The 23,199-nt window shown below is 46.3% G+C and overlaps 1 protein-coding gene across 1 annotated transcript; it reads right to left on the reverse strand.

Moving 5' to 3' along the window:
- Positions 1-576: 576 nt before the first annotated feature.
- On the reverse strand, positions 577-22,339 carry LOC144100313 (L-lactate oxidase-like). The gene is made up of 9 exons (XM_077633297.1): positions 22,235-22,339; positions 20,122-20,299; positions 19,108-19,259; positions 12,438-12,693; positions 6,968-7,131; positions 6,260-6,351; positions 5,107-5,265; positions 4,445-4,514; positions 577-1,048 (listed from the first exon to the last, which is right to left on the reverse strand). Exons 1-9 carry the CDS (start codon positions 22,296-22,298, stop codon positions 909-911), a joined length of 1,275 nt encoding a protein of 424 aa, XP_077489423.1. The 5' UTR covers positions 22,299-22,339; the 3' UTR covers positions 577-908.
- Positions 22,340-23,199: the final 860 nt, after the last annotated feature.

Consider the following 23,199-nt stretch of genomic DNA (forward strand, 5'->3'; position numbering starts at 1 on the left):
AGGCTTTATTTTAAGGTGTCCACCGGATTACAATTCGGTGGCTTGCTGCACTGGAAGACTTCGAAAGAAGATGGCTTGCAGTGGGGCTCAACGCCAGCAACGTAATAACCGTATGTTTCAAGTGGAAAGATGGACACAGATCACAGGCGAACCGCGACTTCTCAACCTGAATTAACACTTATCATTGCTAACTTGCCGTAAGAAAGAAAAAAACATAAGATGGGAAGTGTGCTTTCGTGTCAGCGTGTGCGCAATGGCTGTCATTTGCAATGAAGAGAATAAAAAAAAAGGAACTGAATGACGCAAGAGAAAGCATTAAATGTTCTTCCAAGGAAAAGTGTTCTGATCGATGAGACTTTGTATGCGGGCTACGGTGCGTAGGTTTGCCTCTTAATATTTTGCCGCCAGAATTTGGGTACTAGGAGCCAATACCAGCTGCGTAGTCTTGATTTTTTTCTTTACCTTCAGGGAAGTGTAAGTGTCACTTTGCTAGCATACCTAATGTAAGAACCAAGCATTGACTCAATGAGTGCCTCTGCAGTATCCTCACTCTGTCTCGCAGTCAGTTCTCTGGCAGTGGCAGGAAGCAAATGATGCAGAGGGCTGAAAATGTCCGGCGCTCGTAAGAGATACTTGTTACTGTGTTGTGTCTGCATAATTGGCCATCGTGACTGCAAGCATACGGTGGAGGTAAGTTCAGGCAAACGCCGACACTTCTGCAGCGAGAACACGTTTCATAACTCTGCCGGATACCCTTGCCTCAGATTCTAGTACGGCTCCGGCAAAGTGTGCACTTTTGATCTGTGTTTGCAGGCTGAAACATTTCAATGAAAAGCGCAGTAGGCGGTTCTTTATGTACAGCAAACAAATAATCAGAGTAGGTGACACCTTAATGCGTTCTGTTCAATTCAGTGGCTTCGCACCCCAGTCTTATACTGGGTCGAATCTACTCGGGGTACTTTTGGCTTGCAAGTGCTGTGAAGTTGCTCGAAATGGCGTTCCTCGCGTGCGACGTAATCGGTACACAACTTTCTGGCATCGGGGCACCCTGTAAGATAAGAATGAACGCAAGGAGAAATTGGTCATACTCGCTGCTAGCCTTTAATGTTCATACCATTATATGCACGGTGAAAGTACATATATAATACGTTAATTTTGTCGTTTCCTCGTTTGTTGAAATCTCTGGACAGGCCTGCAAATCACTGACGAATCTTGCCGACCTCTTTTTTTAGTGCTTAAGCACTACTCCAACGGCAAAACCCCGAGAAAGGTCTTGTTATGTTTGCGGGTTCGGGACAGGGGAAACATAGTAATAAAAACGAATCAACTAAATACCCTCGACTGGGACTCGAACCCGTGGCGGCGTAAAGAGACCAGCCTCGCTGGCCACTGAGCGAGAGGGCTGGGCTATTGCTGCAGCCGAACCTCTTGTTTACAGCGACACACTCCTGCACTTTGCATTCCACAAAGTCTTCTTGATCAACTAATACTATTATCAAAAATATATTCGCACCTTGAGCTACGTTGAGGTGGTTACAGAAAAACGTGCGCTGCATGCGTTGACCAGGACGATGCTGTTGCAAAATCACGGCATTAGAGCATTACGCGTTGGTGTTGACAACTCTGCTGCACAAGCCGCCGCGGTGGCTGAGTGGTTATGGCGCTCGGCTGCTGGCTGCTGGCTTATGGTTTAAAAAAATAACGGCTAACGTGTAATATATGATTTAGGAAGCCAGATAGGGAATACCAGGAACACGTAACGGTCCTATTCAGTTCCTACAGCACTGTGCTTTAGTAAATTAGCTCGTCCTTCTTTGTGGGCAACACATTTTTTTAAACTCCTGAGAAACTCGCAACCCCTTATCGCGTTTCGGTCTTGTACTGATGGACAATTATAGCAGATTTTTTTTCCTCCCTATGGCAGATACGCAAGTGTATCCTTCAGTTTGATCGGAAAGCAGAGAGAACAATATCCTGCTTTGTACACTACGCGTATAAGTGTCAATATTTAAAAGGCTCAGTGTTGTGCTCAGTCAAACTTTTCATTCATAAAGTTATGCATGGTTTTAAATACCATCTATTTAAACCCTCAAATTGGCGCTGTGAGTGTTTATGCAAATCTTAGTTCTTTATTTGCGCGCTTAAACGCTTTCGTTTAGGAAAGGGATGTTTGGAATTGAGGCGCTATTTTTGCAACGGTTCCAACACTGCTCTTTTTTGTTATCAGTGGCATTGTAATATAAAGTCATGGAACATTTTGAAAGAAAACTGTTTTGGCGAGCTTGACTGGGTTTGTTTAGAACAGTGGTTATGTCGCGGTATTTAGGTTGACACGCTTAAGCACATGCGAGATAATGCCCGGCGCAGTATCCAAGCATAATCTTCGCAGTTACGAAGAAAACGGAAGTTGAAATGAAGAAAGGAGGCTCGTTGAACAAAAAAAAATCATAATCAAAGTCTCATTTACAATCAAAATTTTTAATACTCTTTACTGCCTTATGATATAACACTCCGGAATAAATTCTTTAATGTTTCTTTTCATGGACGCACAGAAAATGTTCCGCGACAAAACTGTAAGCTCGCCTATAATTTCAATCACATTAGCCGCCTGACTACTCAATACAAACACTTGCAAAAATGAAGTTTCAGTTCGTGGTTAAGTCGCTTTACTCAATGTTTTACTGCAGCGCATAACAACTGGACTAGTGACGTAAGTCTACCGGAAGCGCACCCTCACCGGTGAATACCTGGACTTTGACTCTGCGCATCCGGTTGCGCACAAGCGCTCTGTGCCTTCAGCGCTCTGCATACGCGCGCATCACCTGTGCTCATCCTGACGTACGAGATAGATAGAAGAAAAGAGAATAAAACAGGAGCTCCCAAGAAATGAATACCAATGCCGAATCATCAACTTTCAACAACACCGACCTTCGGACCCTCTCACAGCACCATGGAAAGAACTGAAGCGGGCAGGCATTCACTACGGAGTTTATGTGAGCGAAACATTGGATAGATCTTCAACAGGTACGAATTTCTAATGTTTCACATGCCTGCCAGCAAAATCAGGCACAAACTTGTGTGCGCTAAAGACAGTTAAGTTAGAACGCTCGATATGCCAAGATGCGAAATATAGAACTCCATGTGAAGTATGGGACGCAGCCTGTATCGGAGAATCTGTGCGTTACAAGAGGCAGCTAAAGGCGCATTAAATGATATTGCTGAAAGGCACTCCCAGTCGAAAATGTTGTATATCAACAGAAAACGCTTAACACACTGCTGCCTAGAACTCAGCGAGGAACACTGCTATTGAGAAACTGCATTACCATTGCATTTTCGCATACCGTCCCTCCACAAGCAACAAATCTCCCACGAATCTGAAGGGACACCTGGGCTCATGCCTGAAGCATACGCATTCTGATTGCGAGAATTATCACGCGTGTAAATAGGGCCGAGAAGGTACCCGAATGACGAGAAGGTACCCGTGCGAGTCCCGAAACATCGCTTCTTTTATTGCATTTTCTTCCTTTTGTCTAGGGGATGAGGGGTTCGATCCCCTTTCTCCTGGTCAGGTGCACGGCTTCTTCAGGGTGGAATGCTTGGGAAATGGGTCTTTGACCAGAGCTTGAGTAGAAGAAAATACCTTGTGCCATGCCGCTCTTTGGCTACAGATACCAGCATCATCATCATCATCAGTTCTTGTTTTCAACGGTCATATTTTTCTTCGCCACAAGAGTTCTCGTCTGGATTTGGACTGCCTATTAGTACTTACTTCGCGGCATGTAGTCTCATGAAAAAAGGCTATGAAAGATTAAAGACGCTGAAATAAACAGCAGTTGTCTCGTCTGCCTTTATGTAATGTGCACTGTGTGTAGCGCTATTAACTATTCCGTTTTAAGTTAACCACCTACTCGTCTTGCATCAATTTGTTTTTGCTTTATAGTACACTATATTTATTTGTTCTTTTTTGGTTAAATAATTGGCCTTTAATGGTTCTCCTGCAGTTCAGCGTCATTGTTGTATCGGGCCCCGCTTAAGGAATGCCTTCGGGCCATTAAGTAAGCATTGATTGGACGACGAGACCGGTTCTGGTCTCACGAGCTGGGGCACAGCTGGGCGGTGCGGACAGGAACATACGACTGACGATCACGGCAGACGCAATATGCCGAAACTCCAGGGCAAGAATGGCGATGATTACTCAGCACCTCCACTAGTTATGTAGCGGTGAGAATTACATTTACAAAAGGGGACTGCAGATATATACAGCAAGAGCAGCCAAGGAGCCATACAAGAACAGCCAGCACCCGAATACACTTGTCCTCCAAGTCAAACACACGCCCCATACTTCGTCATCCTTTTTGTTCAAGCCTTTGGCCATGACAATATTGAATAACATGCTTAAATAAAAATATTATTCAATAACAAGCTTCTAAAATTGTTTACTTACCAAGCAGTTGGAGTGTCCGTATGAATTCGCTTCTCAATATGGATAACACCTTATCAACTCCTTTTTTGCCCTAAATAAACGCAGAGAAGAAACAATATCTTTAAATAGAGCTGTTTTAAGGGCAAAAATGAATATACATTTCTTGCTCCTTAAAAGGCACGCTAGAAGGTACTCTACCATTCGAGGCATGGACCAAGTAATGTCCCTGTTCTGAAAAAAAGGGGTCTGTTCACATGAAAAGTGCACTTATTTGCAGACGGCGTCATGAAGCACGGGAAATTATTGAAGATCACCAGAAAATATTCGAAATAGTGAGAGATAAGAAACTGAATTAAACTAGAAAAATACTCGCACATAATATATGGTCTTAGCATGTTCGGAAATACTTTGCTTTTCGACCTCGATGCTGCTATGTTTCGGCATCACGATTAGAATTCAACCATTTCCTAGTCACTGGGGTCTTTTATGCGATCTGACATGAGCCAGTTGGAGGAATGTACAAAGTTTCTACGTGACACTGTCTTAATGATGGCCTAAAAAGTACTATAAAATGGCGGCGATGATATAGATATGATGGCCCTCTTTAACAAGGTGCATTAGTCCTATTAGCCACTGTGTTGTGCGTTGTGCTATGAAGGTAAGACAAAAAAAGGGTACCGTACATTGTAGGCGAGTCCCCAGAGCACAGGCCTTCCCACGAAGACTGCGCGCGCACCCAGGCTGAGGGCTTTGGCGGCGTCAGCGCCCGAGCGCACTCCGCTGTCCAGGTATACTTCCATTCGGTCACCTACGGCGGCCACCACCTCGGGTAGGACCTCGATCTGGAACAGCACGGGAGTTTTTAGCCACTGCGTCTAACGGATGCTTGCGCTATAATTTATAAACAAAACAAAAAAGATAAAGCAGGAGAAGCCGAAGTGGAAGCAGAACGCAGCATACATATTTTAAAGGGTAGACGCGCTGCGTAATTTTTTTATATTGTATAAAACTCTTTCTTCTCGCGCATAAGTAGTTGGATCTATGGAACTTGCCCGTCTTAACCTGACATGGGGAGTAGGATCTCTCTTTTCTCTTCTCGTTCTTTTGGAACAGATATTGATTTGGATTTGATTGGATTATTAGGGTTTAACGTCAAAGAGCGACTCAGGCTATGAGCGACGCCGTGGTGAAGGACTCCGGAAATTTCGACCTCCTGAGGTTAAATTACGTCAACTGACATCGCACAGTACATGGGCCTCTAGAATTTCGCCCCCATCGAAATTCGACTGCCACGGCCGGGATCGAACCCGCGTCTTTCGGGTCAGCAGCCGAGCGCCATAACCACTGAGCCACCGCGGCGGCTACCGTCATGATTTTGTGTTCGCGGTCACCGAGGTGAGGCGGGATAGGGAGCACAAAAGTAGAATGTACGGTGAACAGCCCGGTACTGTAGAAATGATGTTCCCGCCGGTGGGCCTTCAGTGTCCCTGCTGATAACCGCTATAACATGCCGATATAAAATTTGCACTATGATGTTCACCACCGCTACCTATAACTCAAGATTTTCTGTTTGATGGCTTTGGAAAGAACTATACCACAAATCTACTTGCACTAGATGCCACACTTCAAGACAACGATCATCCCGGTTAAGCAGCACTTAACGAAGGGCGAATACTTTCGCGACTAGTGCTAGGCTTGGGCAATCTCTTCTATATTTTTGGTTGTCGGGTAATGAGCGAACGTAGAGGGCACTGGGGCGCATAGGGAAGAGAACGCGTGACCCCTTTCTTACTCGTCTGGTAAGCGCTCGGTTTATATAAAAATAGAAAAACATACCGACGCCGGAACGCCGTCGAGCTGCCGACCACCATGGTTTGAGACGAAGACGGCAGCAGCACCGCATTCTAAAGCTTTCAATGCTGCCTCCGCTGCAACCAAAAAGAATGTTTCAATAGCACGGGATCTAACCCAGAGAGTGATGCGGCAGTTTTGCACCCTGAAAGCTATTTTTTTCACGCAATCCGAGCAGATCATGCCCAGCGGCGTTGCAGGTTCATGCTGGATGCGCAAGGTACATTTCGCAGTGAATTAACCGGGGCGTATACTACGAAATACTCTACTCTGAGTGCCCTTGCACGATTGTCGCAACCGATTCCACGAATGCATTTGCTCAGGTAGGGCCGGGCTAAGTAATAAACAATAACCAATGAAAGCTAAGTAGATGGTTCTCAGTTTAATTACAATCATGCAGATTCTGATGGAAAGAATACACACTTTTAAACCACTCACCAAAGTAGCGGCGTTTCCTATGTACAGGCCACTACCGTCCCTTGAAGTTTGCAACAGACAATTCGTACCCAGGTTCGGAAATTCGCAACGGTAATCAGAAATTTATATCTTACATAACCTTTACTCTGCCCAAGTTTATTCCTGAGATCACCTTTATTTGCGGCGTTCCAACAATGACAACAATTTCTGCATTTATTAAGGAAAGTATTCAAGCAATGTGGCCAAAATATTCGCGCCTGCTAATAGAATACCCACCGGTGAGGATGCCTTTTACGACAATAGGTAAACTAGAGAGACGCTGAAGCCAGCGGATGTCGTCCCAGGTGGCGGTAGGGGAAAGAAGATTGCCTACGAAGTTCCTACTGGTAGGCTCAAGTGTGAATGAGCTACCCGGCAATGATGCTTCCAAGTTTGCAAACCTGAGGGGAAAGGAAGGCGAAAAGTTCAGGTTTGTATTCTGAACCGCTTTTGCAGCTAGTAGTAACATTTTTATTTTTTTTACCAGCGCACTCACACTGGCCATAAAGATAGCTTGGCAGGAAATTACTGGAGTAAAGGCACTGGCGGGAAACGTACCGTGTATTACTACTGCAATCATCTACGGTCTTGAGATTTGAGTAGCTGCCTCGCGGTGACTGAATATTACATTGAATTGGAATGCCCTAAGTCATCTGTTAAATTCTGTCTTTAGCACAGACCTGTTTCAGAACTATACAAAGTGCAATGAAAATAAGCCTAAAATGCATATTCATTGCAGGACTGTGGAAAGGATGGTTGCACGGCTGCAATGGACATCCCTTTTGGACTTGCGTACGGGCGGGAGCCACTACGCGGTTTTTTCCTACTTCTGTGAAATTTCATAAATGAAATTTTCGAACTTAAAAATTACACCTCTTCACCAAGATACTGCAGCGACATTCAGGATATAAAACTCCAAAATAGTGAACCTCAATGTTCAAATCACTGCCATATTAAGCCACCCGTCCTCCATGCGTACTCAATGAGACTTACCACCGGTGTACTCACATAACTGCGGATACATGTATCCGCTCGGTTAGTAACCTCGCGAGCTAGATCATCGGCCCTCTTGTTCCTCTTCACTCCGGCGGGTCCCGGTACCCAGAAAATCTTATGTTGTATTTGTGTGCTGAGGGGTCCTGCTTGGAGGATTATGCGCAGCGCCCCTTTGCTGATTCTACCTGCGGTGCAGTGTCTGCATGCCGTTTTTGAGTCCGTGAGAATTGTGAGCGACTCGTTCCTACGGTACCCTTCCGCTACAACTAGATCTACGGCGGCTTCTTCCCCCTCGGATACCCTACAGCCTCTCAGCGTTGCGCAGGTGATCATGTCACACTTGTGGTCCACCACCAACACAACTCTGTGTTCTTTAGAGTTTCTCTTCCACAGATGAAGGGCCGCGTCCGTATATACTACGTTTTTGTCATTCGCGATTTGCTTTTCTACATATTCTGCCCTTACGGCTCGCCTTGCCGCGTGCATGGTTGGGTCCCTGTTCCTAGGTAGGGGGCACACCCTGATGGCTTGGCGAATGTAATCGGGGATGCTCGGTTCCCTATCCTCTGTTTCGTTACTGATGTATCCCAACCTTAGGAGAAGTGCTCGGCCAGTGGTCGACTGCTGTAGCCTATACAGCTGTGCAAAGAGTTGCACTTCTTTCAGTTCTTCGAAGGTGTTGTGGATTCCCAGCTTTAGCAGTTTTTTGTTCGGTGTATTCCTTGGCAGGTTCAGCGCCGTCTTGAATGCCTTTCTGATGAGTGAGTCTACTTGTTCTTTTACATTTTGTGTCATGTTTTGGTAGGCAAGCGATTATGTGATGCGGCTGACCACTAGGCTCTTGATCAGCTGGATTGTGTCGCTTACCTTCATGCCGTACTTTCTCTGCGATACCCTGGTAATCATTCTGATGACGTGCTCCGTTTATTGTTGGAGGAGGCTTAGGGTGTGGCTGCACCTTCTGCCGCATTGCACCCACATTCCTAGGACCCTTATCATGCTGCGTTCTGGGAGAACTTGCCCTTCTAGCCGTATTTCGATCTTCTCCTTGGATGGCTTTTTGCCGACGCGCAGGACCTTCGATTTCTCTGTAGATCATGCGAGTCCTCTCTCTCTGACATATCGTTCGACGCATGTCGCCGCTTGCTAGATTAGTTCTTCTTTCTGGCCTAGTGATCCGTGGTTGATCCCAATCGTGATATCATCCACATATGTATGCGGATTCCCTCATGCTGGATTCCCTCGATTCGGCTCAGCTCGCGGGCTAGTCTGATAATGGCTATGTTGAAGAGGACCGGTGAGAATACGGATCCCTGCGGGATGCCTTTGTTTGGCGTTTCAAAGACATCGCTCCGCAGGTCTCCCAGTCCCACCGTTGACGTGCGGTTCGACAGGAATGCCCTCACGTAGTCGTGTACTCTTTTGCCGCAGTGGGTGATGGTTAGTCCCTCCATGATGGCGCTGTAGCTGACGTTATCGAACGCGCCCATGATGTCTAGCGCCATTATGATGTTCTCTCCTGTCTTGGGGATGGTGTCCATTACCTCCTCCTTGATTTGCAGGAGGATATCCTGCGTCTACAGGTTCGTTCTGAAGCCAAACATGCTGTGCGGGTACAGATCTTAGTCTTCGAGGTACTGTTGTATTCTACTCGTGATTACCCTTTCGTAGAGCTTGCCCAGGCACGACGTTAGTGAGATGGGCCGCAGGTTTTCTATTTGTAGCTTCTTGCCGGGTTTGGGTATCATTACCACCTCCGCGTATTTCCATGCTTTGGGCACCGTTCCCGCTAGCCACTGCGTTCAGCACTGCCAAAACATGCCGCATACTCAAGGCCCTCATGGACCCAACCAAGACAGAAGCAGAAAGCGGCAAAGCCATACAATGATGAATTCACCAATTCGATGAAACGGACGAAGAAATCCTCGCGGCGGTCAATAAGAAGTGCTACGCCACTGACAAGCCACAGGGATATAAAGAAGAGTATAAAGGGAAGGAAAACCCGCACCTCGACAGACCAATTACGAAGGAAGAAGTATACGCAGTGATCAGGGCCGTGACTAAAAACACGGCAGCCGGAGCAGACAAGATTAAGAACTCCCTAATTCGCAACCTCAGCGACGAAGTGGTAGTCCAACTCACGGACTACCTCAACGCGCAGTGGCTAGCGGGAACGGTGCCAAAAGCATGGAGAGGCTCTAAAACAACTGCCGATGGCCAGACAAACGCTGTTCAGTACCTGGTTCTAACAGAGCTGCACCGCTTGTCTGCTCCGACATGCCTCGGCAACGGGACCTTGCTGTCTTCAGTGGTATCGGCAACTCTGACGCCGAGGACTGGGTGGCTACCTACGAGCGGGTCAGCGCGCACAACCAATAGGACGAGGCCATGAAACTTAACGTCATCTTCTACCTCGCTGATGTCGCAAATCTCTGCTTCCCCAACCACGAAGCGGATATCGCTACATGGTGTACGTTCGAGACAAGATTTACTGAGGCATATGGTTATCCTGGAGTGCGCAAACTCCGTGCCGAACCGCGATTAGAAGATCGGGCCCAGCATGCCGGCGAGACAATCACTAGCTATATTGAGGACGTCGTGAACTTCTGCAAGCGCGTCAATACTCAGATATCTGAGGCTGATGAGATAAAACTCTTATGACGGGTATCGATGAAGATACCAAGCAGCCGGGCACTGTGGATTCCGTCATCAGCTTGTGCCAGAGCTACGATGAGCTCCGCAAGCACGTCGGCCTCACTCGCCGCACCACACAGCACAAAAAGTTCCTTTCCTCTGATGCCGTGATTGCAGGATGGTCGCAGCTTATGTACAATATTCAGCAGTTCATCAGAGAAGAGGTTGCACGGCAACTGGCGCTCGTCCCTGGAGTTCAGGTCCCACCACCAGCGATGACTCCCACCCGTCTGCCGAAGATCGAAGCGCAGGTCGCTGAGGCCCTGCCATCCCTGCCTCAGCAACCTGTCACTGCCCCTCATACGTACGCCGCCGCTCTGGCCAGAACACCATACCATTCATTTGGCCCTTTCCAAGACGCCCTTCAAGCGCCGCCCCCTTCTACGCCTGAGTCTGTTTTCTCGTATCGGGCTCTCGTGCCAAAACCGTCGCCTCTCTTCGCACTGAAAGACCCTCACTATAATCGTCCGTGGCGTACTCGCGACAACAGTACCATTTGCTTTGATTACGGCTTCTCCGGCCATGTAGCCCGCCACTACCTCCACATCCTTCTTCGCCTGCTCACGTGTTGCCATCTGCGTACGGATCTTGCGCGCAACAGCACCGCGTGCAAGCTGACCCAATGCCTCCTGACTTCTCCAGTGGCCTGCCAGGCTGCCATTTCTCTCAGCTCTTTCTCCTCGGCGTATCGCGCCAGCCCTTCTGCTGATGAAAACTAGAGAGCAATTCCCGAGGCAAGAGTTGTGGCCGCTGCCAACTCTAGAAGGCCTTTGATATCACCAACAAACCTTATTGATGTTTTTGTTGAAAGTGTTGCAACGTGTGCTCTCGTGGACATCGGGGCTGCTGCGTCAATTATGCGCGCGAAATTCTGCCGAAGATTTAAGAAAGGTATGACGCCATTTGCTGCAGTTCCTCTTCGCACTGCTACCGCCCAGCAGGTCTAGCCGCTCGCAGCATTTACAGCACGAGCCATTATTCCAAGCCTCTTGTACACAATTCAATTGCTAATTGCTATCCCATGCTGATAAGACGCAATTCTAGGGTGGGACTTTCTGTCTCAGCACTCCGCTGTCGCCTCCGAAGTTACATTCTCTGCCCTGCCCAAAGTGTGCTCGGCCGAGCTTTCTGCTGAGTGTCGGGCCAAAGTACACTTTTCTAACGATGTCGAGCTCCCTGCATGCTCTTCTGTCCTTGTATTCCTCTCGTGCGCCGCACCGCGCGACCAACCCGCCGTACCTGTACTCTTCACTGAGAGTTATTCCTTAGCCGCAAGAACCTTCCGCTTCTCTTCGCTACCCTCACGTTGACCTGACGAACGACAGCCATGCACGTCAGCAACCACCTGCCATCTCCTGTGACCCTGATTCATGGCTAATGCCTTTGGCGCGTCGAACCGGCTGAATTCTTGAAAGTCGTCGACGAATGTGAAACTGTTCTTGGTGGCATGAATGCGGCGTGTAGAAAATGCTTTTGTTTCGCAGTCCTTGTTCTTCACAAAGGAGAAAGTACGCCTGCGGAGATGTCAGCATAACGAGTATTATTGCTTCTTTAATTGTTGCATACATCTTTTAGCATCACGCTCTAAAGTACGAAGGTGCATCAGCCATTAGAGAGTTCGTACCTGAAGTGCAGAGATTGATGTAAACGCCCTGCAGTCATTCACATCCAACTAGCTTCGACTACACTTTTCTATTATTACCATCTTTCAAACCGTTCAAACCATTTATAGCCTTTTCAAGAAGTTAGGTGGTTAGAGAAAGGAATTATTCCTGTCACACGTGGCGCACAACCGTTATATCTGAAAAATTGTAGAGGAATTGAGCGATTTCCTATATTTATTTACCTTAAAATTTGTCCTCTTAATTTTCACGACGCCGAAACTAAACAAGTAGTGTTGTTTGTTTCTTATGAGCGTTGTTGAGCATTCTTCCAAAATGGTAACTTCTTTGAGCACTATGTTCAATGTCGAAGAATACTGAAGCGAAAGGGTAAACGTTTGGAGAAAAATGATAACCTGAGGCCCTGGGGTAGGCGGAACTTGTTCTTGGACAGGCTGATGGCTTGTCCAGGTACCGGGGAGTCAACGGTAACGACGATTGCGCTGAACATTTGCGCTGCAGCTCTTCTCACCAGAGACTCCGTAATGGAGCGGTTGCGAAATATGTACATCTGTTGCCACAGCATTGAGTCAGGGACTCTGGCTCTGATGTCTTCCAATGAAACAGTGCTCATGCAGCTCACGATCATAACCGTGCCGGCGTCTCGTGCCGCTGCAGAAAAAAAGTTAAAAAGTAGGTCAGCCATGTCTTGGAAAAGTTCTGAAGTTACCTCCACAATGTCTCACTATCTTACACAATATGTCACGTCACGATAACACCACAAGCATTCCAAGCCCCTACAGCCCGAAAAATGTGCTCTCCGAGAAAGGTTTTTTGTTCTGGCTTTCAGTGAGACGAGTTATTTAAGAAAATGTTGAAGAAGAGCGTCTCATAGTTTATTATTGCCATAACTGCGCGTTCTGTTATTAAATCACTTTTTCGTTTGATACACCGTAGGAGATATATTGACGAGGTCTGTGCAGGTAGATTTTGCAGCAATGCCAACATCATGCAAGCACGAGATGAACTAGCTAAAAGATTACTAGTTGACAGAAATTAACTAATCAAATTTTTATTTTTTGCATACAGGTCTGAAGGTTATACATAGCTATTCAAGGCCGCCAACAAAGCTCGCGAGCCGGGTATTCACAATTTTTGAGTCGGCATTGTGTTTGTTAATATTCAGTGTAAAAATTTCAATTCAGAAATGTCATTCCGTTGAAATTTGCACGATGCCCCTTTTTAAACTTGGGTCTGTGCCATATCCGGCACATGAAATATAGAAGGGAGTTTTGTATATTACTATAAAAAAAGAGTTTAACGTGAAATCGATGACGACGCCACGTGCAGAGACCACATTTTAAAGCCTGCAACCGGCGGGCGCCCCTCTGAGCCAGCTTATTTGGAACTACAAAGCCTTTTCAGAAAGTTCAAAAACTGGTCTCGGCTTCAGCTTCGACGGTGCACAATTTCACGATACATTCTTCAAATATTAAACACAAAAAATAGACCTGTCCGCTGTAAATATTCTTTTGTGAGCCGTCTTTTAATAGATATCGATATAATGCATAAAATTGTTGTTGCTGTACATTTCATTTGCGCAAAACACGCCAACGTATTTCTCAAGGTTGAAAAAATAAAAATCCATGCACAATCAGAAACTCGCCTGGTGCACAGCATACTGTACTCAGAGAGGATTTAGCCATTTAGAGTTTTTTGCCTACAGACCTCGTCTTGTGCGAACAAAAGGCTAATTCGCTGACAGCCTGACAGGCGACGTCACATCTTTTAAGTGTTCAATGTCTTAACAGCCACGCTTTGTCACACAAGCTATGCCACTGTGAAAACAACATTTATTGAGAAAGCAGAACTCTTTTAATCATCTCTCAAGCAGTCTTCACTTCTCTTCTTTGCCAAAAATCTCTCTTTTTCACAGCGAGGGACTCGCAGGGTAATCACAGATCAAACGAGACTGGGGCAGAAAGCAGGAACTAAAAAGCAGAAAATTTTCAAACTTTACATAATAAGGTAGTCTACGTATATTAATCATGAACAGACAAGTACCTGTGAAAGAAAGTCAAACTTGACTTGTAAAGGCCACAGCTTCGTTAGCGCTTTTTCAAACTTAGAAGAAACAGTTCAAACAGCTCGTTTAAATACCATGTTAGGCCGACATTGACTATCATGGTGTGACGATTAGCACTAGTTCAGCCATCATTTATAGAACCGCTGGTGCGTTCGTAAAGGGTTCCCCTGATCTGCCTGTTGATTATTGTGCTCAGAAAAATGTTTTCTGTTGCGACATGCTCGGGATGATATTCCACGGCAGTCCGTAAGTTAGGCACACACGTTGGTTATGGTGCTTTCTGCTTTTTTGCAATCACTAAAACAAACCACTTCAAATCTGCATAGACAACTCTTATCTACATTTATACGAACAACTACGGACGACAGAAGGGCGCCCTATGGTGCCATGTACTATAGTACATCATGTGGGTATCAGCTGGAAGTGAGAAGCCATTCGATAGGCGCCGAACTCTTGTTTCTTTTGTGCATGCGCACTACGTATGGGCCTTTAACTAGCAGGGTTTCTGCAACACGTGTCTGTTATTGTGCAGTCGCCTGTAGGCTATATATATCGAAAAGTCGTTCAGAATAGTTTTGTTGCTTCAACATTGCGTGTTCGTTGTTGGATGCCGGAACATGGTGTCAGAAGTGGGATCGCGTTCATGTAACCAGTAACGCTCTGCAAAAATGGGTGTTGCAGTACAGTGGCACAATGGATTTAGTGAAGCCACCGAAGCTCAACGGAAGCAACGCGAAGAACTGGAGCCAGTTGAGGCAAACCTTCGAGCTGTTTCTGCGGGAAACGGAGTCGACAAAAGAGCCGCGGTCGGAAGCAGCGAAGACTGCACTCCTGCTCCCCGTTGCTGATAAGGATGCCCTACAGGCATTCAACAAACTTTTGTTTGCAGAGAACGAAAGCAAGAAAGCTTATGCAGCAGTTACGAAGTTCTAGAAGTATTGCATAGACAGCAGAACAAAGTGTACGGACGGTATGTCTTCCACCGAAGAATGCAAACCGATGGCAAGCCTTTAGGCCATTTCTCAAACAACTTACAAGGGCGTGCACGAAGCTGCGATTTCGGAACATAAAATGACTCCATTACCCATGACCAGGTTGTGTTTGTCACGGATAGTTCTAAATTACGCAAGAAAGATGCGGAAAGTTAAGGGATCCACATTGCTCAGAATGGAGGAAATGTTGAAAGAGAAAGAGCTATGTGCTGAGAAAAACAATGCATAGGCTCATGCGGAGAAGCACCAGAAAGCAAGGTGCACCTGAAATAGAAAGGTTCAGCTTGTAAGACTTTTGCTGAATATTCGGGGAAAATGAGGCTCAATGAAACCACGAAACGGTTCATGTAAAAAAGGCGGGCATTTAAAATGTTGTAAGTGTGACCACTTTCATGGACATCGCAAATGCCCAGCATTGGGCGAAACATGTTTCCCATGCAGTGGCATCGGCTTGTTGCAAGAAAAAGGCCTTAAGTAAGCGAAGCACGCGACGAGCAAGAAGGCTTCAATATCCTCGACGTCAGCGTTAACAGCAAAGCCAAATGGGTTGTTGACGCGAGAGTGACTTCCAGACCCCTGTTCCTGCAGGTAGAGACAGGCGCTGTAGAGAATTTGTTGCCTTACTCCGTTTTTCATAGGCTCAGGCAAGGTCAGGAACACGAGGAAGCCATTCCGTTATACGTTCGTACATTTGCGACGTTATCAATCATATCGCCGTGCCTATGCTAGAAGTGATTGTGAACTATAAATGAAGGTACTCTGACTTCTTCATCGTTAGAGGAGCAATCAGGCCACTGTGCGACTGACAGTGAGCGAAGCTTTGTGAGTGGTATCACGTTGCTTGAATGTTGTAAGCGCGGCCATCACCAAACAAGAGGTCGTGGGATTTCAGAAGTTTATGTCAAGGCTGCCAGGCACCTCATTACGACGTCGTTGTGAGGAAGGCCAGCTGGTGCGATGGGTACCTTTGGCGTTGCTCCAGCTCCCGCTAAAAGAGCTGGATGCTATGAGACGCGCCGGCATCGTTTCCAATGTCAGCGAACCGACGCACTCGGTGAGCCACTTTATTTCAGCATGAAAAAAGGATGGTAACTGCAAGTATGCAGGCGCATTCACAAATGCCTAAAGCGAGAGCATTATCAAATATTCAAAAAACAAGCAGTTGAGGCTGAACTTGCCGGGGCCATTTATTTCTGTAGCCTCCACGTGTTCTCAGGCTTTCATAATATCCCCTTGCGTGCAGCTACATCAAGGGTGCCCACAACTGGAACGTCTTCTGTGCGCTACCGTTTCTTGAGACTTCCCTTGGTCATTTCTTCGAAGCCTGAGCTTTTTAAAAGAACTATGAATGAACCATTTGACCAGGCTCCAGGGGTTTAAATCTATGTGACGATATATCGTTGAGAAGGGGGAGGGGGCACAATGGAAGAGCAGAATATCAACCTTAGCACAGCCTTGTAATTGGCTGAAAACTCCGGCCTGACACCTAATGGGGCGAAGTGCGAATTCAAGGTCCCCGAATTTTCCCTTTTGGGCTCTGTCATTATCTGAGACGGAATGAGGCTTAACCCACACTTACCTCGCCATTAAGCGAAATGCATCATGCAAAAGACAAAGCATGCGTTCACCGCATGCTCGGTGTCGTGAACTACTTCCAGAAATACAAGCCACGTCAAGCGGAAAGAGCTGTGATTTTGCGAAGCCTCATTAAATAATAAAGCATCTTTTTAATGGTCCCGAAACCATTTCCAAACAATGGCAAGCTGTCTTTGTAGTACTGAGCAGTCCACATTTGATATCCATTTTTCATCCTGCCAGGGAGACCAAAGCGGATTCACATACTCCAAAAAAAAAAAAGATCGGCTCTGTCCTCCTTCAGTATTCTGGCGATTATTGGTTGCCGGTCGCCCATGCACGACGCAAAATGGCGTAGGCAGAACACATATTCGCACAAGCAGGAAAAGCAATTGCTATTACTTTCGGGCGCCACACATTTTTTCAATTTTTTTCATCACTGACAGCAACTGCTTCGAAAGCTATTGGTGACATGCCACCACGACTTAAGACACTAATCCGGCGCTAGAAAAGGTACGATTAGATCCTCCACTTTGTGCCAGGGAAACAACTATTCCTGGCCGATATGCCGTCTATGTCATTGCCAGTCATTTCAATCGGCGTGGATGATTTCACGGATGACGTCGACGTTTACGCAGTGGGCTTGACTTCGGAGTTGGTTTGCTCGACCGGCAAAAGTAACAGTCACTGACCCAGGCTTAAAATCAGTGTTGTGCTACCCAAGGAAAGGAGAAAAATTCGAAAGCTTCATGGAGCCATTCGGCCGTGGGTTATCACGAGTTCAAGGCATTGCCTTGAAGGGAACTAAGGTCGTCCTCGCGAAAGCCTACAGAGCTCAAATAGTCGCATCCATGAAGGCGACTGAGGCATACATAAGTGCCAAGCAAGATCCCATCGCTTGCTATTCTGGACGGGACTGAATGTGGACCTTGGAAATATGCACAAGGCCTGTTCTATTTCTCAAAAATAGGCGCACAAAAAGCATACCCAGCCACCGGTTCATACCCCAATCCCAGAACATTGCTTTGTAGAGGGTCGGGGTTTACATGTCTATGTACGGCACGATCTCGTACCTTTGAGTGTTGGATGCGTTTATAAACTTCCCTGAAGTACAAAAGCTAAAAGACGCTCCGACATGCACTTTCATTGCTATACTTAGCTCAATTTCTGCAAGATATGGGATTCCTTTAGAAATATGCACCGACAACGGTGCTTAGTTTTCATCCCGTAGTTTTTCTTTGTCCGCATGCAGATATAACTTAACTGTACGACGGCGATTCTAAGTTTCCCTTGATCCTATGGGCCCACCGAGGAAAGGACTCGAAATTCTCAAAAGGATCATGAAGATGAGGGGTGAGCTCACGGAGGACTTCTGGTTAGGTCTACTCGGCTATCGCTAAACCCCACTAAACAAGAGCCAGTCCTCTGATGTATTGCTTCAGGGCAGAACGCTACGCACTCGGCTACCAGACTTCGTGCCCTGCTCCATTCAGAAGGCGTCTATGCCCCTATTGCGCCAACAAAGGTCTGTGAAAGTGCAAACGCTGCCCGAACTCAAGAAAGATGCAGTTGTAAGAATTGCAAGGCGCCAATCTCGGGCCTGGTGGCACCAAGGCTGTATCGCTTCGTTGCAGAGAACAACAAAATGCTTCGACACAACCGGCAACATTTAGCCACACGAGAACCCTCTTTAAATGAAGACCATTCTCGCGGCGAACAGATTTTCCAGGAAAACGCCCCAGCCTCAAAATCACCAAAGCACACACAATCGATGCCAAGGTAATCCACCCGATAAACGTAATGACCCAATTGTCTTCATTACGTCTGAGATTTAAACAAAGTTTCTCATATCTTGCTCCCAGGCTCTTAAATATTGCTTCGAGGGAGATGTATCGTATCAGTCACACGTGCGCTCTTTTTATCTTTAACAAGAATGATCTATGTACCACATGGCCCATATCATGCATTCGCCTGTACGCCATATATACATCAACCACCCATCCCAAGTAAACTATTCTTCATCTTGTTGCTTCCACTTTGTGTGCTCTTTGTTTGACGAGGGAACAGAAACCACTCTTATTTCCACATATTTTGCCTACGTACGGACTCCGCGTTAAAAGACATACGCTTGCTCGGCTCATGCCGAGTTTTTCAGTTAGCTTTCCTCCAACATTTAATCATAAATAAGTCGTCATTCAATCACAATCGAAAGCTGTTCTCAAAAAATTCGACTGAACATTCATAGCATTCGCGGCGTTCTACTGCGCGCGATAACAGACTCGAGGAAGTCAGGAACCCTGATTGCGTGACAGATGCTGTGATACCTCCTCTCCAAATTTTTGCAGCTTCAAGTTCACTTCATTGATATTAAGTGAAGGTTCGAAAGATGAATATTTTGTCTCAGTCCTCAAAATATAAACCTACCGTGCTTACCTTGGGCGGTACCAATTTCTCCGGCCAGGTCGGCTATCATGTGTGCAGCCGACGGTGAGATGCCGATCGGAAGCGAGATCTTCTGGCCTAACACGGTGGTGGCGGTATTAATCTTAGACACATCCACAAGAGACCGGACTTGAAATCGCAACCTGTGAAGGTTAGCAGCGGAAATTAAAGTACTGCTCACGGGTAGTTAGAGCTACGAAGAAAGAAAGCAGGATTAATCGACAAATCGTATCGTAACAAACAGGCCGTCTAACACACGTCTCAGGCCCACGTAGAAAGGGTAGAGACTTCGTTAAAAACTTGACTTTATTAACGTCAGGTCTTGATGCTTATCGTCGAGAACACGTTGATGCCGTCTCTCTGACGTGATATATCATCACAAGGATTCAGGAAGTTCACGATAGCCCCCTGAACCGAAGCAAAAAATTCAAAAGGCTGTTGTTAGGATATTTTTGCCTGACTTAAGAGAAATGAAGTTTGAGCTGGTTGCACGAATTTGAATTCGGCTGTGCATATGATTCATACGCGCGGGACATGCATTTGGGCTTCTGCACCATGAAATGCTATCTTTATATTACTACCGATGTTAAGTCCTTATGCGTCTGCTTCTTGTGTGTCAAATGCAAGTATGAATCCCGGTTACACTGGAAGCATTGTTTCTTTTTCCTTACCGCACCATCACCTCGTGCTTCAACTCTTTGGAAAGGGTACATGCCAAAGAATTTTAGTACGGATGTGTACGGACGGCTGTACGGACGGCTCTTCGGACGGCTCTTCAAAGAATCTTCCCTTATTTGTGAAAGTCGTAAAGTGTTTTTACTGGCTGACAGATTATCAAGTGAATAAACGCATTTTTTTCGCATAGGCGCTCTCCTGCCCATGACGTATATGTGGCGTCACAAAACCGCGTTCCTTGGTTGTGGCATCGGCATGTGAAGGAGCCACTACGGCCTTCAGATTAGCTGCCACGTTCCAGTTACAACATTTAGAAAAGCCGACGCTCACCTCATGAACGCTTCCGTGTTTTCTCTCAGAGTCTGCTCCCGGTCTGCGCCACTGCCGATGTACGCCCTGGCGCCATTGTCGAGTTTCGCCTCTGCCACGCGCTGGATGTCGGCTAAGACTAACACGGTGTCATCTTCATCTTGAAGCGGGTGTGCGTGGATTCGATGGCAGATGACTGCTGCGGATCATAAAAGGGGCACAAATTCTTATGACGCTGCCCAGTATTTGTAGCTGGCTCAAGAGGCCCTGATTCTGAAGTGGCTACGAACTTTGAAAATTGCGCGCGTGAAATTGAATATACGCAGCAGGAACAACCAAAAGCTTCGGCTTCTGACATTGACCTTCTCTGAAACATACACTGAAGTATTAATTTTCAGATAGAAGTTGCTGGAGGCAAAGTAAGCCCAAACTCAGGTGACGTGAAAAAGGCGCTGTAGACACATACCAAGGCTGCATAGAGAGTAGGATAGAAAAAATAGGCTTGAACGACGAAATCTTTCTTACTTTCACGTCGCTTTCAAGACGTAAATATAATGTGCTAAGCAGCCACGCATTTTAATTTGCCTGGGCAATCACTATGCTGCCATAAAACGAAGTTGAGCCGCTCACAAAGCAGCGAAGTGGCAGAGAGCGTATTGAAAAGACGTGTGCTTAAATAAAAAAAAGATTGTTCGCGGGGATGGGGTGTCTCCACCCCCCCCCCCTTACTCCCCTAGCAGAAAATTTACTGATAAATAGTTTTCGGCACAACAGAAGGCATGGGTCTGCTTTCAATGGAGGTTAATACGACGCACCAAAAATTACTCCAACAGCCACCTAAGGGTAAGGGTCTCTATTGAATGGAACGCTTTTACAACAAAATAAATACAAGCATCAATTCCGGCTGTTCTGACGAATGTTCAGTTAAAGCTAAAACCACATCGGTAATGCTACTTATTGCAAAAAACATTATCCAAGGGTCAGTAGACAATATGTCAACGTAGCGCAAGCGCTGGTTCCCTAGCAGGGTACCAACTGTCGCTGGTCGAGATCTGATTACGTAAATTTATGTAATTACCGACGAAGCGCGGAATTCGTTCAAGAACGACTACTCCATTTTGTCAGAAGGGGCTAAAATCACGCCATTTTTGCACAAAACAAACATCTTGGGCTAGATAACTACCACGACCAACCTAAGGCTCATAATCCTTCCTCCAAAGCACGTTCTCATATTACGGCTTCGCAGGATAGACTTACTGGCCAGCTTGCATATTCTGAACCTCGCTGCCAAATTTATGCCTTCACAGTGGACCGGCATAGAGCCCAGGGTCTTCGTGCCTGAATAGTAAATGTGGAACAACAAAATATCGACTGAGCTGCTTACGGAGAAACTTTATTAGCTGATTATTACGTATCCGTAACTGGGTAGCACGTTTCGGCACGTCACAATATAAATTGCGCCTCAGAGTTACTAGCATAGAAATAACTCCCGGTTTCAAGTATTAGCGCTGTGCTGAAAAAGTAAAATGCTTTGCTTCTTGCATAGACTATACGTGAACTTAGCACAATGTAAACAACTTCTATGAGCTCTCTTTAAATCACCTCGCCACTTTACTTAGCCATGGTACAGCGTTGCTGCATAATTCTTTCCCTTCGTGAAACGAACAAATAATGAAACCAACCGAGGAGCAACCACAAGCACTTAACCACGCTTGATTTTGCCCTGTCTCATAGATGGCGGTAATACCGCTCTTCTTCATACGAGAACTGATGTCTTGTACACCAAATGAAACTCGATATGCTCTTTGGTAGATATTCAGCTGTTTTAACTTCCCTCTCAGTTTGCAAATAGCTGCGTAAATATCTGCATGCCGAAGTGAGGGCTAACACTAAACGACACTATGGGATGCAGAAGCAATCGTGTCGTTGCTACGCTGAATGGCACCCGGTGTACTACGGCTAAAGTTACGTGTCTTTAAATAACCAAGCTAACTAGCCCACTCTTTATTTTTTTAAGGGCACAACCCTCCATTTCCCCTTTCTCACCTTATTGATCTAACAGGTGTGTATGCAAAAGCTGTTATTTCGAAACCAATGACATATATGACTACGAAGCGAAATTGTGTACACTCACAGTGAAGCAGGCACACAACGAGGAGGTGTGTAATCGTGTTTTTATAGCAGGCTTGGAGCAACATGCTATTGAGACCTGTGTGATGACTTTTAGCAGGCGAGATGAGATTCCTGCGAAGAAAGTGCAAGATACGAGAGCTACAATTATTGTACACTAACCAAGTCATTTAATAAAAGAACAAAGCGCTAAGTTGGGCTAATTAGTGTGCATTCGTAATAAAACAGCTCTTTATATTATGAAGGAATACGGCACAGGAACACCGGTAACTTCATTCTTCCTGAGAAGAGAAGCAGCTTCCTAACTGAGCTTCCAATGATGTACTGCTGGCTGCAAAAATAAATGTTATCAGCGCTGGGCGGCGGAGAGAAGCACATACTGCATTTCGGCGCCATCTGCCGTCACAGAGCGTCAGGTCGATGCTCGCGGCACGCCTGGTGGGACAGTGGGACAGATGTCGCAGCAGTTCCGTTGTGGTTAATGTTCCCTTATATGATCCCGCTGGAAGCAGTGTTCCGCTAAGGTCCGCCATTTGGTTCTAACCTGTCCGTGAAATCCGCTTATCGTGTGGCAGGATCCCCACGAGAACGCAGTTTAGAGGTATCCGTCTTCATCCCGGTGGGGGCTTCGCATTACCCCATCTTCCAGATAAGCCACCATGGAGGCTCAGTGGATATGGCACTCGGCGGCTGACCCTGAAGCCGCAGGTTAGACCTCGGCCTGGCGGTAGAATATAGATGGAGAAGAAATTCTAGAGGTCCGTGTGCTGTGCGGTGTCGGTGCATGTTAATGAAACCCAGGTTGCCGAAATTTTCGGAGGCCTTCACCATGGCCTCCCTCCTAGCCTGAGTCGCTTTATGGACGTTAATTCCTCATAAATAATTCGACGAAATCAAACGCTCTGCCAGATAACAAAACAGACTGCGCTCAAGGTGCGAGCGGTGGCCCTATCCTCTTCCCAGGGGGGA

Source organism: Amblyomma americanum, chromosome 8 (assembly GCF_052857255.1).
Source record: "Amblyomma americanum isolate KBUSLIRL-KWMA chromosome 8, ASM5285725v1, whole genome shotgun sequence".
Lineage (NCBI taxonomy): Eukaryota > Metazoa > Arthropoda > Arachnida > Ixodida > Ixodidae > Amblyomma > Amblyomma americanum.